The sequence below is a fragment of the Leguminivora glycinivorella genome, chromosome 24 (genome assembly GCF_023078275.1).
Source record: "Leguminivora glycinivorella isolate SPB_JAAS2020 chromosome 24, LegGlyc_1.1, whole genome shotgun sequence".
Taxonomy (NCBI): domain Eukaryota; kingdom Metazoa; phylum Arthropoda; class Insecta; order Lepidoptera; family Tortricidae; genus Leguminivora; species Leguminivora glycinivorella.
In genome coordinates, this window is record NC_062994.1 from 1,303,801 (window position 1) to 1,319,091 (window position 15,291).

The following is a 15,291-nucleotide window of genomic DNA, read 5'->3' on the forward strand; positions in this document are numbered from 1 at the left end:
GATTAAGACGAAACGGTAGGGGTCAATTCTCCATACAAACGCTCTCGACTATTTCCTCCCTGGTTTTTGAAGATAGAGCAATGATTTTTTCAATACAGATTGTTATTATTTTTATCTGTGTCGGACCGTTTTGATTTTTTTGATATTCTTCTTTTTAAAGACTCTAGAGCCAATCAAAAATTTCCAAAAACTGCCTTTTTCATTGTGGCGCAAAAAAAGGTGTGATACTCAAGATTGGTAACAATTAGCCAATAAAGCTAAACGGTCCGACATAGATTATTTCATTGTTATACAGATTCTCAAATTTCGTTCCGATTGATTAAGTTTTGAAGGAGGAAAGAGTCGAGAGCGGAACCTCGATTTTAAAGATTTTTTTGAAATATCTTTTGACTGAGTTGTTCTTAATGGACAATTTTTTTTCGATAAATCTAGTTAATAACACTTGTATATTTAACTAAAATTCCCAAGTTGAAAGGGGGGCTCCTTTCCATTTTAGCATTTTCGCTACCGTATCCTCTTAAGATCTTAAAATGATTCTTGGATATGAGATGAATATTAAATAAAATTACGAGTAATATTAAGTAAATTTATACATTCATTTTATTACATTCATACAATATAATACATGACAATAGTCAATATAATCATAGATTAAATATAAAAAGATTATACCATCCCATACATTTAACTACGACCGCTTAAGAACGTGAAAAAAGTAGATGGCGCACTAAACAAATGTTGTGTTGCCATCGATTATACTTGTAGATGGCGTTGTGTCACTTTCGACATAGATTTATGGCTGGAAAGTGACACTTAACCCCTCGTATGCGGCCTGTCAATTTTGGTCATTGAAACAACGACCTTGACATTTAAAGCAATAGATTAAAATTCCCACGCACGCATTCCGTGTGTCTAAGCATACGAGGGGTTAACGCCAATATTAAGAATTTCGAAAGAGGTTTAAATAATGTATCTATCTTTTATTGCTTTCTATAAAAAATATTCATTGACAATAGCAAAGACCTATATAACTCCATCTAGACGGATAAAGTCTAAGAAAAAAACGTACCTCAGTACCATATAGATAAAGCAGTGGTGACCTAGATGGCGTTACACCTTTGGGGTAGGCTCAGCTAGATGGCGCTAATATTAAAATTTGACATTTTAAAACATATCAAGCTCAGAATATGGGCCAAATTGTCAAAACTGAGGTTCAAAAGTTTTAAGCCTGTGTGGAGAGATGGCAGTCTATGCACTGTGATTACACATTTTGCTTTGACAGTAACGCTCTTTAATACTCGATCCTCTTTGATACTACTAAATACTTCTAAAAAGAATCTACTCATGCCACTAAATTTTAAATTTAATAATATGGCACATCGACGAGGTTTAAATATTAATGAATAATCATTTAATCATTATTGCACAAATGAAAATACAACAGTACAAAAGGCGAACTTAATGCTACAAGGCATTCTCTACCAGTCAACCTAGGGAAATAACAGTTTTTAAGCGCAAATAGGTAGGTACCTACTAAATAGATTTTAAGTTAGCCACATTTTAGATCAGCGGGCCGATTTTTGAGTCTCACGCGTTCGAATTCAGAAAATTGTCACTGAAAATAATAAGCAAGTCACCGTTTTCAACCGGTTTTTTTCAACCATTTTAGTGACAAAATCCCGTATGCGAGATTCAAAATTCGCCCTTCTGGGGGCCGATTTTTGAATCTCACGGCGTTCGAATTCAGAAAATTGTCACTGAAAATAGTAGGCAATTTCGGTGACAATTTTCTGAATTCGAACGCCGTGAGATTCAAAAATCGGCCCCCTGGATTTAAATTTAATGGTAAAAGCATTTTCACATTATCCGATTCGATATCGGATGTAGTACCGATGATTAATGGCGCTATCTTTGACATCACCCTTTGACATACCTACTACATCCGGTATCCGGTATAATGTGAAAACGTTATATGTAAGTATACCTGGATATTTTTCTTTGGTTTCCTTTGGTTCATCAATCAATCAATCAATCAAAATATTTATTGTTGGCCATGAGTTACAGAGATGTTATTAAGTATAATGTACCTATGTACAAGAGTCTGCATGTCCTGCCTCAGAGAGGCGTACAATATAGAAACCTAATGCTAATAAATGAGATCAGTAAATTAAATCATCGAATTCATCGATAAATTAAATTAAAACATGTCATTAATTATCATAATTATATAATTGTCATTTATTGCCGAGACACAAATTTTTGAGTACTTCCATGTGCTCTGCCTACCCAGTTTAGGGAATATAGGTGTTATATATGCAGTTGGTCAGTATGTAGCAGCCTTTATAAAAACTAGATTGTCTATGACACTTGATCGTAATGGTGACTAATAAAAATAATGTTGATTCCATAAGCACCGTGTTTAATTAAATATTCATAATTAAAACCTACGAATATTACAATAGGCTTGAATGTATGTGTAAGTACATTAATATTTTATGCAAATGTCACATGTTTGAAAATAAACAGACAATAATAATAAAACGAACCATAACTTTAATAGTTTACAAATTTCTTACATTGTTACTCAAGATTTTCGAGACTATTATTAGGGGTAATTAATTAATAACCTTATGTAAGGCTGTCTGTAAGGCTCTTTATAATATTTGAGCATTTCTTTTTTTGAAATGTGATATTTTTGAAAAAAAAAGTGGTATTTCTACTCAGATTCACTAGCTTTTTCAATCCTAGTAGTTATAAAAATTGTCCCATACGGTTTTTTCCTATTTTGTTACCATTTTCCGTACATATATGGGGTAACAAAAGAGGAAAGTAACAAAAATGTATGGAAATTCTGGGACACTTTTTGTCTCCCAGTGATTGAAAGTACTCGTGATTCTGAGTACAATTGACCTAAAATTCCCAAAAAAAAAAATGGCAAGAAAAAAAAGAAATGCTCATTTATCGATAAAATGATTGTCGATATATTTATTTTGTCAAGCACGAACGGCGGCTGAGAAGTGAGCTCCCTGCCGAGGTATTCCCGATGAACTACAGTATGGGGTTCTTCAAAAAAGGAGTGTACAAGTTTCTAATGGGTCGGCAACGCGCATGTGACACCCATTGAGTTGCAGGCGTCCATAGGTTACGGTGACCGCTTTCCATCAGGCGGGCCGTATACCTGTTTGCCACCGACGTGGTATAAAAAAAACCCTTACAACATGATGTTCATGCCAGAAAAATATCTAATAAATATATAAGGCCGCTACATACTTTCAAATGTCTGGGTACAAGTAGTGTGGGGTTTAAATGTCTGGGTATTATACATAGTTTTAGAACTTTCTGTTGAACCCTGGTTTGTCAGAAAAGAACTCTGGTTTCTGCTCGGTCGGTGTTTCTTTTTCTGACAACTGTCTCTTCGTCACCTGTTAAAGTTACAGTTATTTAATTAATGTGTACTATATACTTTATTCCTTAAAGTACCGTGGCAACTTTACCTTCAATGGTAACTTTACTACCTTTAGGTAAAGTTGTCACAGATGACGGTAAGTACCAAAAACTTATTCGATTAATAATAACACCTTAATGAAGTTCTCGAGTTAAAATGTACATAACAAATACTTGTGCTTTTTTCGTCACCTAGCACCCATAGTACAAGCTTTGCTTAGTTTGGGGCTAGGTTGGTCTGTGTAAGGTGTCCCCCAATATTTATTTATTTATAAAATTTAGATTGACTGATTTTTGTTTTGTACTTACAGAGACGCTTGTCACCACTGTAGACTCCCATTGACGCGCGAAACTCGTTTTTATCTTGAATCTGAAATTCAAAGACTCGTTATTCATGGTCGATATTATAGCCGTTAAAACAATCATTTCTTTTTAGCCGTCTCGAAGCAGATCAAGCGATTTAAATTTTATCCTCAAAACCAAATTAATTACTTTTAAATTTCAATTGGTGTACCTTTTGAAAAGTAGCACGATCATCTCCTTCTTACAAATGAAAGCCCAGAAGATGTAACATCCAGTCAAAGAATTGAGGATATCCACTATCAGCCAGCCCCAATGCTGAGGCTCAATAAACTCTGCCATGACGTCTAAGAGCCAGCTGATGCCTGTGATCACCGTCAGCTTCAGGTAGATTACGAATCTGGTGATAGAAAAGAAATGTTATGTTGGTAAATTAGGTTATGCTATCCCAGTAATCTGGGAGAAGAGACTACTACAGGTTTATAAGCTAACTGGCAGATATCTCGTAGATACTAGTAGGTAGATGTATTGCGTTATGCCGGCATTCGACATGGCTCGTGAGAATCTAGGGTCCGACTTGACAATGAATCCCAAGAGACTAGTTTTACGAAAGCGACTGCCATCTGACCTTTCAACCCGAAGGGTAACTAGGCCTTATTGATATTAATTCGGTTTTCGCACGATATTTTTCTTTACCGAAAAGTGACTGGTAAATATCAAATTGCATTCCGCACATAAGTTCCGAAAAACTCATTGGGTAAACTGCGACCCCCGGATTGAAAGGCGCACGCTCTTACCGCTTGGCCACCAGCGTTTTTTCATCAACATCATCGCATCACCATACTACATTATAAGCTTACCTGTTCTGGTCTTTCTTGGTGTTCCTGCTATCCCCGGTTCCTCCAGGCTTGGCACTGTTCTGAGAGATGTATCTCGCCGTCAAAATGAAGAAGATGATGTTTATAATAGTGGCAACCAGGATGGGACCAGTCACGTAGAGCCGGCGCTCGCTTTCTGTCGGTCAAATAAGTAGGTATGTATCTTTTTAAAGACACACGCGGATCGAACGCGTTAAAATAACATTATTACCTTTTCTCTTTTTTTCGGTAGTTTGATGTTGTTTACATCTCCATTGACATTTCGCTGGGACGTCAGTCTTCCGCGACCACGGCTAGTGCACCTGGCCGAAACTTTGGAGAAAAGGTTCTACCGAGAAACTGCCGGTCGGAAAGCCCAGGTACCGATAGATCGATGAGGTTCAGAAGGACCTGTGTGACCTTGGAGTGACCGAGTGGCATCAAATCGCACAGGATACGAGCGAATGGAGTCTAGTGTCGGAGGCCAAGATCCACTTCGGGTCGCTGAGCTATCGCAGTAAGTAACTAGAAAACTACTAGATGTAGCCATTTTGAAATCATTTAATAAGTAGAAACGTCTGCGAGCGACATCTAGAGATATCTACTAGGTACATTGTTTTTAAATTGAAGGAAAAAATTAAATATTCTCATTTCAGTTGGAATTAGCAATTATTTGGAATACCGGGATTAACCTCAGCCTATGACCATTTGACCAACTTACTTTAAATAATTTAATTAGAAACATACTTACGGGTCTCAAAATAGCAGTAATTCCCGTTCACAAAATGTGGCTTCACGATCTCGGGCACCGATGTAAGGTCAGCATAGTCTATACCGACTGTGAAAGCCATCAGTACCAAGGGTACGCCGAAACCGTATGTGCTGTACCACCAGAATTTGGTGGTGATCTTGCTGTGAGGCTGCCAACGGTGACTGCTGAAATAAATAAAATTAGGGATCATAGATTTTTTTTTATATCACGTCGGTGGCAAACAGGTATACGGCCTGCCTGATGGAAAGCGGTCACCGTAACCTATGGACGCCTGCAACTCAAGGGGTGTCACATGCGCGTTGCTGACCCATTAGAACTTGTACATTCCTTTTTTGAAGAACCTCATAATGTAGTTCATCGGAAATACCTCGGCAGGGAGCTCATTCCACAGCCGGAGCGTCGTAGGAAATTCCTCTGAAACCGCACGCGGTGCACGACCATTTAGTAGTAGTAGTAGTAGTAACTCTTTATTGTACAAAATCACATTAAAAATAACATACATTGAGATGTGAAGTACAAAGGCGAACTTATCCCTTAGAGGGCTTTCTTCCAGTTAACCTTTGAGTAAATGAGAGGAAAGAGTTAAAGAGGGTAATAAAATCTAGCACTTTGTACAACAAGGTACAACAAGGTATTTAGGTTGCAAGGTGTGTGGATGAGCGCCCTGTCGATGGCGAGCGGTGCGATGATGAAAAGTGGACGTTGGCATCATGTCAAACAGTTCCTCAGAACACAACCCTTTGTACATACAGGCGATATATTAGAACACACATAAGGAGGCGAAGTTTCTCCTTAGACTTAAGGATTACTTATTACTTATTAATTTGTCCGTCTTTCACGGCAAAAAGGAGCGACGAATTGACGTGATTTTTTAAGTGGAGATAGTTGAAGGGATGGAGAGAGACATAGGCTACTTTTTGTCTCTTTTTAACCTCCCATTTCCCTAAAATGGGGGGTGGAAATTTTTATGGAGCATTCCGCAATTTTCGAATTTAACGCGAGCGAAGCCGCGGGGAAAAGCTAGTTAGCTTAAAAAACGTTAGTTTACATACCCATAATATTAGGAACACCATACTGGTAATTATTAGGTACAGGAAAAAAATATATTCTTCCTTTTTCACAGGAAATGAAATAATTTGTTACTTGGTATTTTGATTCAATAAATATAGTACCTACTACGCGCGGAAATCGATTGTCCATATTTGTTTTTAATAAGTACCTAATACCTAAACAAAACGTTTGAATGCTATAATGAGTCAGTATCATTGATTAATTAATAAATAATACACCGTGTTTTTTTTGTTTTCCGTTAAATTCGACACGTAGCTAGGGTTCATTATCAGGAACCACCCTGTATATCACTTTTAATTCATTTCGCAAAAAAAAATGTTTCATCATTTTGAATGAATTTATTAGTGTGAGAGACCCCTAAGAATAATATTCAAGTTAGTGTCAATTGGTAAAAGCTGTCACACAAGTGTTTAGTAATTATCTTTATTTTTTTATAACTCGATAACCGTAAGAGTTAAGACGCTAGTTTCTTAGAGACGTTAATTGTTTTTGATCTAAAGAACCTTCCCTTAAAGTTAACGGAATTCAATAAAAACAAGGTGTATTGTATATGCTCAGCATTATGTCGTCAATGGTGGCAGTTACGTGATAATTTTACCATACCTATGGCATTACAAAATATATGCTTTATGTCTATCAAGTAATTGCGGCAAAGTTACAAAAGAGGGCAAAGTTGCCACTCTTGAAGACTAAAAGTGGGGTAAAACTTTCGAATCTCGTTCTACACGACATGTGGCCTGGTCCAGTATTTTTTAAAGTTCAATTTCTTGTATTTTAAATATTTCTCATCCCTCTCGCCAAGCGCAGATCCCCCCCAGGGGGGGGTCACGTGGTCTATTTGTATGGCCAACTTAGGCTCCAGGGAGGGGGGGGTCATAACCCCCATGACCCCCCCGGATCCCGCATGCCATGCCTCTCGCTCAAAATAGATCTTATTTCAGGCATATAGTTCTCGTAGCAGTAATAGTTCAATTCAAAAACAATCTCGTGGAAAAGTTCACGATCAAACAGCCAGAACCATAGAAGAATGAATAAGGGATGAGTTGCAACTCCATACATCAGTAAATGCGGGTTATTTAATTGTATAGGCGTAGTTAAGTGACATCTAGCGACAATCACGCGTCAAATAGCGTGAATTATCGGCACCACTACTCGATACTAGGTGGCAACTGTGTCTCGTCTGCTAAAAATATAATATTAGAACAGTTTACAACTTATATTACAAGCAGAAGGAATTGAAAACAGAATACTGATTAATACTATTGTAATATTAGCTAAAAATTGGTGAGCATTTCATTCGTCATTCTTTCATTCGTCGCGACATCTTTTGACAATTTACGCTAGTTGACGCGTGATTGTCGCTAGATGTCACTTAACTATGCCTATACAAATAACCCGCATTTACTGATGTATGGAGTCTCTCTCTCTTACTTATTCCTCCATGGCCAGAACAGAAAAAAAAAGAAATTGTACCACTAACCATGCGCTAGTCCAATTTCTCCACATATCGTAGGACATCACGTTCATCCACGTGAAACAGGCCCACAGCGAATAATACAGCACAAGACCTGCAAAACACATTAGGTAAGGCCTGCGACACACATGCCTGTAGTTTGCACAACTGGCATACCAACCAGGCAGCCACGTATAAAATGAATTGGTATGCAACCGTCTTGTCACCCCCAAAAGCAAACTGTCTAAGTCAGAGCGCACGCCTTACATTATGGGCCGTCCGTTTATAACAGGCTACCCGCAGCGGTCAGAGATGCAGCCTCCATCGGTATATTTAAATGTAGACGGCAAAAGTGGTTACCATAGAGTATATTGAATAGTATGGTATAGAGTTATCAGTCAAGATTTTCGAATGCAGCGCCATCTATTATTAAGTTACGACAACTTTTCATGTGACTTTTCATGCCTAAAGGTTTCTTATAGCACATGAAGCATGTGGACCCCTAAAACATGGAACGCCACATATTTATGGCTGGATTTTTAAATAGTATTGATATGTAATCATAATCATTCATCAAGCAGTCACATAAAATAAGTATTTCTACACTGACGCAATAGTCAAAAAAGATGACAATGATAAAATTTACAATTTAATTATTATCATTTACCATATAATGTCGTTCGCTAGTTTGCAGCGACATCTAGCGAAAAATTTGGACATCAAACAATACTTATACATTTTACAACAACAAGTCGTTAGCCAGTTTGCGGGGGTAACAGTGACATCTAGCGAACAACTTGCACTACGGCATATAATTGTTTTTCACGCCTTCTATCGTTGAGTTTCCTAAACTACGTAGATCTATTATTTCCTTTGACTAAAAACACCGTGTGTGTGTGAATTGAGTGAGCACCTTCCGAAAATAAAAAAAAATATGCTGATCATTTAGTAAAAGTTCTAAAACAATTGTAAAACGAATCTCTGAATTTGTAAAAAGATAAATCAAAAGATACAGCCATTAACATGTGCTCACTCAGTTCTCACAAACTACCAACGAAAACAGTGAATATATTCATTTAACATATAATATTTATATACTAACATTTAGTAAAAAATAGGCCAACCTACCTCTATAAATATTAGATCACCTAGTGACGTATTAAATTTTTTACAAATAGTTTCTTATGCTCACTCAATCCACACACTTTTGAAAAGCCGAATTTTGATGAAAAACATAAGATTTAGACCGCTATTATATGTGTATAGTTTAGTAAAAGTGAAATGGGAATTTGTAAAATACAAAACGAACCACTAACGTGTCAGGTTTTTTTATAATAAATTTTTGTAAGTGCTCACTCAGTCCACACGTTTTGAGAAAGTTAAAAATGTAAATATCTTACGATTTGTAGCACCTAAGACACTCTAAAGTACTTCAACATTTAGTAAAAATTTTTACTAAATATCCACCATCTAATATTTTATATTCGTTGTCTGGTTTTAAAGATATTCAGACATAACTTTTCTCATACAAATGTATCAAGTAGGGTGACCACACTATGTCGGCTCCTGATTTTCCCCACCTTCCCATTGTCATATTGAGATTGGGGAGTTTCGTTCAATTTTGATAATAGTTCACCGGATTTGTAAGTGGGAGCGAGAAAAGAATAACTATTTCTCGCTCCCACTTACAAATCCGGTACGCTCATCTGTTAGCGCGATTAGATTACCAGGTTCTGGTTTCTTACTAGTGAAGTATTATATTCTTTGTTTCTTACCAATTATCATTCATGTCCTTTTTAATGCATGCATGTCGATATGGTTATTATCCTGACGTCGATAAAAATTACACAATACACATCATCACTAGGCCAAGAACATAACCTAAAAACAGTTTGCAGATGGATAATTAATATGGTATTAGTTTAATATTATCAAAATTGAACGAACGAAACTCCCCAATCTCAATATGACAATGGGAAGGTGGGGAAAATCAGGAGCCGACATAGTGTAGTCACCCTACTTGATACATTTGTATGAGAAAAGTTATGTCTGAATATCTTTAAAACCAGACAACGAATATAAAATATTAGATGGTGGATATTTAGTAAAAATTTTTACTAAATGTTGAAGTACTTTCGAGTGTCTTAGGTGCTACAAATCGTAAGATATTTACATTTTTAACTTTCTCAAAACGTGTGGACTGAGTGAGCACTTACAAAAATTTATTATAAAAAACCTGACACGTTAGTGGTTCGTTTTGTATTTTACAAATTCCCATTTCACTTTTACTAAACTATACACATATAATAGCGGTCTAAATCTTATGTTTTTCATCAAAATTCGGCTTTTCAAAAGTGTGTGGATTGAGTGAGCATAAGAAACTATTTGTAAAAAATTTAATACGTCACTAGGTGATCTAATATTTATAGAGGTAGGTTGGCCTATTTTTTACTAAATGTTAGTATATAAATATTATATGTTAAATGAATATATTCACTGTTTTCGTTGGTAGTTTGTGAGAACTGAGTGAGCACATGTTAATGGCTGTATCTTTTGATTTATCTTTTTACAAATTCAGAGATTCGTTTTACAATTGTTTTAGAACTTTTACTAAATGATCAGCATATTTTTTTTTATTTTCGGAAGGTGCTCACTCAATCCACACACACACAAAACACCGTGGTTTGCACAACTGGCATGCCAACTAGTTACAGTTGTAGGTACAAGGCAAAAAACGAAGAATACGGCTATTGCTGAACCAAAGATTTCCTCTGGTAGGAATGGTCCTTATCCTTAGGGCCCAAGGATGGATTTTAGAAGTGGGGCCACCGTGATTTTTGATGTTAGTTTTTTGAGGTTCGAATCTATGACTATTGTAAGGACTTTTATATGTGTGTCGATTACTCGTGCCGATTTAAAACACTCCCTTCGGTCATGTTTAAATTGATCGTCTCCAACTTCCCTTTCAGCCGCGGAGTATGCGGCTAAAATGAAGCATGCCAAATACTCTGCCCAGGGTGGCTAGCCGAATGGCACAATCGCTCACGAAACGCTCACGAAACGAAGCGCTAGTAGATATCTATCTCTATCGCGCTTGCGTATTGGCGCGACAGAGCCAGCGGCGTATCGCTTTCGTTTGGCGTCGGAGAAATGCCATTCGGCTACGGGGCCTGGAACCAATGTACGACTTTGTGCCAGTCGCAGTCGAAACTGCGGGACCTTGGGCTCTGGAGGCGAAGGAGTTCATAAGGGATTTAGACCCCCCTGCATACATGTATGCAGCTGACTGTAGTAGTTATTATTGACTTTAGGGATGTCACGAATGTCGCATGTGTCACATTCGCGAATGCGAATATTCAGAATGCGAATGTGCGAATGCGAATGCGAATATCGCTGAATTTCATAAAAAACCAAAATAAAAACCAAGCAATCACCAACAACCCGCTAGGTAAAAATGCTTACTATTGGTCAAAATGCCGAGTACGAACTTCACGCCGTACAAATTTGAGCTATCTGCGCATGCGCGAGTCGCAAGTCGACAAGTAGCAATTGGAGCGGCCGGCGCGGGCGAGGAACAAGCTGCGACTTGCACATATTCGCATTCGCAAAACATTCGCATCGTTTGAAGCGAATGCGAATGTCAATGCAAATGTTTATAAGAATACGAATCTTTCGCATAAGCGAATGCGAATGCAAATATTCGTAACATCCCTAATTGACTTACCTATAAAATTGCACACAATCTTCCTCGGAGGTTTTGGCCTCATAGTGAACACCTGAACAGCTCTAAACAGGAATGTGGTCGTCAGACATGTCACCAGCGCCATCAGCATGAGGGCTGGGAGGTTCCTCTTTTGCGGAAGCACACAGTAGGCCAGTAGGGTCAGGAGGAGGAAGAGGCAGGATATCAGCATAGCTGTGAAATATAAAAATAAGAATCAGATACACGTGCGGAAAGGGGGAAGTTTGGATCGACTGGCGATATAGTAAAGCATGACCGAAGAGTGTTTTAAATCGAAATAGTATATTGCGATACAAGTGCGGAAAAAAGGAAGTTCGAAACGAGTGGCGATAAATTAAAACACGATAGAAGGGAGTGTATTAATTCGACACGAGTTACGAATTTCCTTTTCGTACGTGTATCGTACGACATTTGTCAGTACATAATGGCTTTTTTTTTTTTTATACTACGTCGATGGCAAACAAGCATACGGCCCGCCTGATGTTAAGCGGTCACCGTAACCTATGGACGCCTGCAACTCAAACAGTGTCACATGCGCGTTGCCACCCCATTAGAAACCTGTACATTCCCTTTTGCTGTGTTTTAAGTACACAGCAAAAAGGAGTGTACAAGTTCTAAGGAGGGCTCGGGTTGGCGGGATGGCTCTTTGAACTTTCGACATACATACCTAGTCACATAATGAACTACTTCTCGAACTGGTGCGATAAAATACTAATAAAAATGTAAAATAGTACATTACGATACAAGTGCGTAAAAAAGGAAGTTCGAAACGAGTGGCGATAAATCAAAACACGACCAAAGGGAGCGTTTTAAATCGACACGAGTTACGAATTTCCTTTTCGCACATGTATCGTACGACGTTTTTCAGTACAGATGATCCTCCGAAGTTTGGACCTGGCAAATAATGAACCACTTCTCGCACTAGTGCGTAAAAAAAACACCATCTGTACTGAAAAAAATATTTCAAAAATAAGATTAAGCCAAATCGTATAATTTAGACTGAAAAAAATTTGCGGGGGTTGTGACTTGTGACCATTTCTGGATTGCATTTAACTCAATAGACCTAAAGACCGATTTAAGTAGATATAAAATGGCTCGATATAATTTTACATACACTTATCAGAATTTAAAAATCTCATAATAGCCGCACTAGAATAGAATAGAATAGAATAGAATAGAATAGAAGAAATTTATTCAGAAAACGCTTAAATTTAGGAATTACATAGACAGTACTAATTTATTGTTAAGCGTCACTGAAAGGGTCTCCACTCAGCTTAATGTCAAGATACCACTTAAGAATCTCGACGCTGGTCTTCCGTGGAAACCCTTCCGAGAGAGCGCACTAGACTCACGTACCAGACGCAACGACGAACTCCATAACATTCCCGTCTCTCTTCCTCTCAAGTATAACGCGATGTATCAACCCGACAGAGTCAACGACGCCATTTTTTCTTATCGCTTGTACCTCTATACAGTGCCTCGTGTAGTTCCATAGGGGGTAGGGCCATTGGTTCAGGTAGTTGCGTTTACGGAGGGCTGTGCTACCGTCCTGAAACACAGTTGTTCAATAAATCTATTAATTGTACATATTTAATATTATTATAATAACTTAATAAGACAGTAAGGAATATTTAAATTAATGAATCGTAGTTGTAAATCGCGGTTAGATCAGTATATAAATTGTAGAATTAAATACACCGTGTTTCTTTTGTTTTCCGTTAAATTCGCAAAAAAAATATTCACCATTTCATACATAATAAATGCATTTATTGGTGTGAGAGACCCTTAAGAATAACATTCAAGTTGGTGTCAAGTGATTGACGGCACATGTCAAAACAATTAACATTAGGAATTGGTAAAGACTGTCACACACGTGTTCAGTAATTATCTTTATTTTTTTAATAACTCGATAACCGCAAGAGTTAAGACGCTAGGTTCTTCGCGAAATTAATTGTATTCGATCTAAACTTCTAAAGAATCGTCCCTTAAAGTTAACGGAATTCAATAAAAACAGGGTGTATAACCCAAAATTTTATATTAGGTATGTAAATTTTATTATTAAATTGGTTTCATGTTTACGGAAATATTTGAGATAGATTCGATCAAGAAAGTTTTCGGGGTTCAGTAATCTCCTCCAACTTGCTTACCATTGCTAGTCATCATTATCCTCCTTGCGTTATCCCGGCATTTGCCATGGCTCATGGGAGCCTGGAGTCCGCTTTGACAACTAATCCCAAGATTTGGCGTAGGCACTAGTTTTACGAAAGCGACTGCCATCTGACCTTCCAACCCGAAGGGTAACTAGGCCTTATTGGAATTAGTCCGGTTTCCTCACGATGTTTTCCTTCACCGAAAAGCGACTGGCAAATATTAAATGACATTTCGCACATAAGTTCCATTACATTACCGTTACCATTGCTAGTCAATATCATAGTAATTATGATTTCCGTCTTATGCCCACAATTCGACCCGTCACTGGGTTCAAATTTCTATTTTAGAATCCTACGCAACACAAATTATTAAAAAAAAAATCAGATACAAGACTTAAGTCTCTTTTTAGGGTTCCGTAGTCAACTAGGAACCCTTATAGTTTCGCCATGTCTGTCTTTCCGTCTGTCCGTCCGTCCGTCCGTCCGCGGATAATCTCAGTGACCGTTAGCACTAGAAAGCTGAAAGGTATGTATATCAATATGTATATATGTATGTAAAGTATGTATATATTTATATCAATCACGCCGACAAAGTGGTAAAATAAAAAGTGGAAAAAAATGTTTTGTTAGGGTACCGGGCCCCCCTACATGTAAAGTGGGTTTTTTTTTATTCCAACCCCAACGTGTGATATATTGTTGGATAGGTATTTAAAAATGAATAAGGGTTTACTAAGATCGTTTTTTGATAATATTAATATTTTCGGAAATAATCGCTCCTAAAGGAAAAAAAAGTGTGTGTCTGTCCCCTCTAACTTTTGAACCATATGTTTAAAAAATATGAAAAAAATAACAAAAGTAGAACTTTATAAAGACTTTCTACGAACATTGTTTTGAACTTGATAGTTTCAGTAGTTTTTGAGAAAAATACGGAAAACTACGGAACCCTACACTGAGCGTGGCCCGACACGCTCTTGGCCGGTTTTTCTTAAAAAATCATATAAATTTCCACTTACCTCCAAAATATAAAACTCCGCAGTTTGCAAACTCTTCATCTCTAGCGCTCCGTTAAAAGCATCGCTATACACAAACCTAAAGCTCTTCAAACTTTCTCCTGTCTTACTTATTTTCTTCACCACATCCTTATTGTAAATATTCACTTCAAAATCTTCTAATTTCGTCACATTGAACATATTTTCCACACAATTTCTTTCAGTGCCGTCTATCAAACTTATTTGGGTTCCAGGGCAACATTTTGCAAGACAAGTTTCGCAATTTTCAACTATATCGTCCCATTAATGCAAATACCGACTAAGTGACTTTTTGACGAAATCGAGTTTTTAGCACCTATAGAATAAGGTTTTCAAGGGCTACAATATGTTAAAACCCATGTATTGATACGACGCTGCATTCAAAAGATAGCTGTCGCATAAAGTTACTTAATGGTCAATTTTTTGCATTATAAACTGCCAGAATGTGATATGAATATTTAATATAAACTTTTA

At 37.3% G+C, this 15,291-nt stretch overlaps 1 protein-coding gene across 1 annotated transcript; it reads right to left on the reverse strand.

Moving 5' to 3' along the window:
* Window positions 1–3,280: 3,280 nt before the first annotated feature.
* LOC125238832 (G-protein coupled receptor Mth2-like) lies at window positions 3,281–15,052 on the reverse strand. The gene is made up of 9 exons (XM_048146281.1): window positions 14,803–15,052; window positions 12,996–13,188; window positions 11,622–11,813; window positions 7,925–8,012; window positions 5,353–5,537; window positions 4,605–4,758; window positions 3,959–4,144; window positions 3,754–3,814; window positions 3,281–3,422 (listed from the first exon to the last, which is right to left on the reverse strand). The coding sequence occupies exons 1-9, from the start codon at window positions 14,977–14,979 to the stop codon at window positions 3,330–3,332; spliced, it is 1,329 nt and encodes a 442-aa protein (XP_048002238.1). The 5' UTR covers window positions 14,980–15,052; the 3' UTR covers window positions 3,281–3,329.
* Window positions 15,053–15,291: the final 239 nt, after the last annotated feature.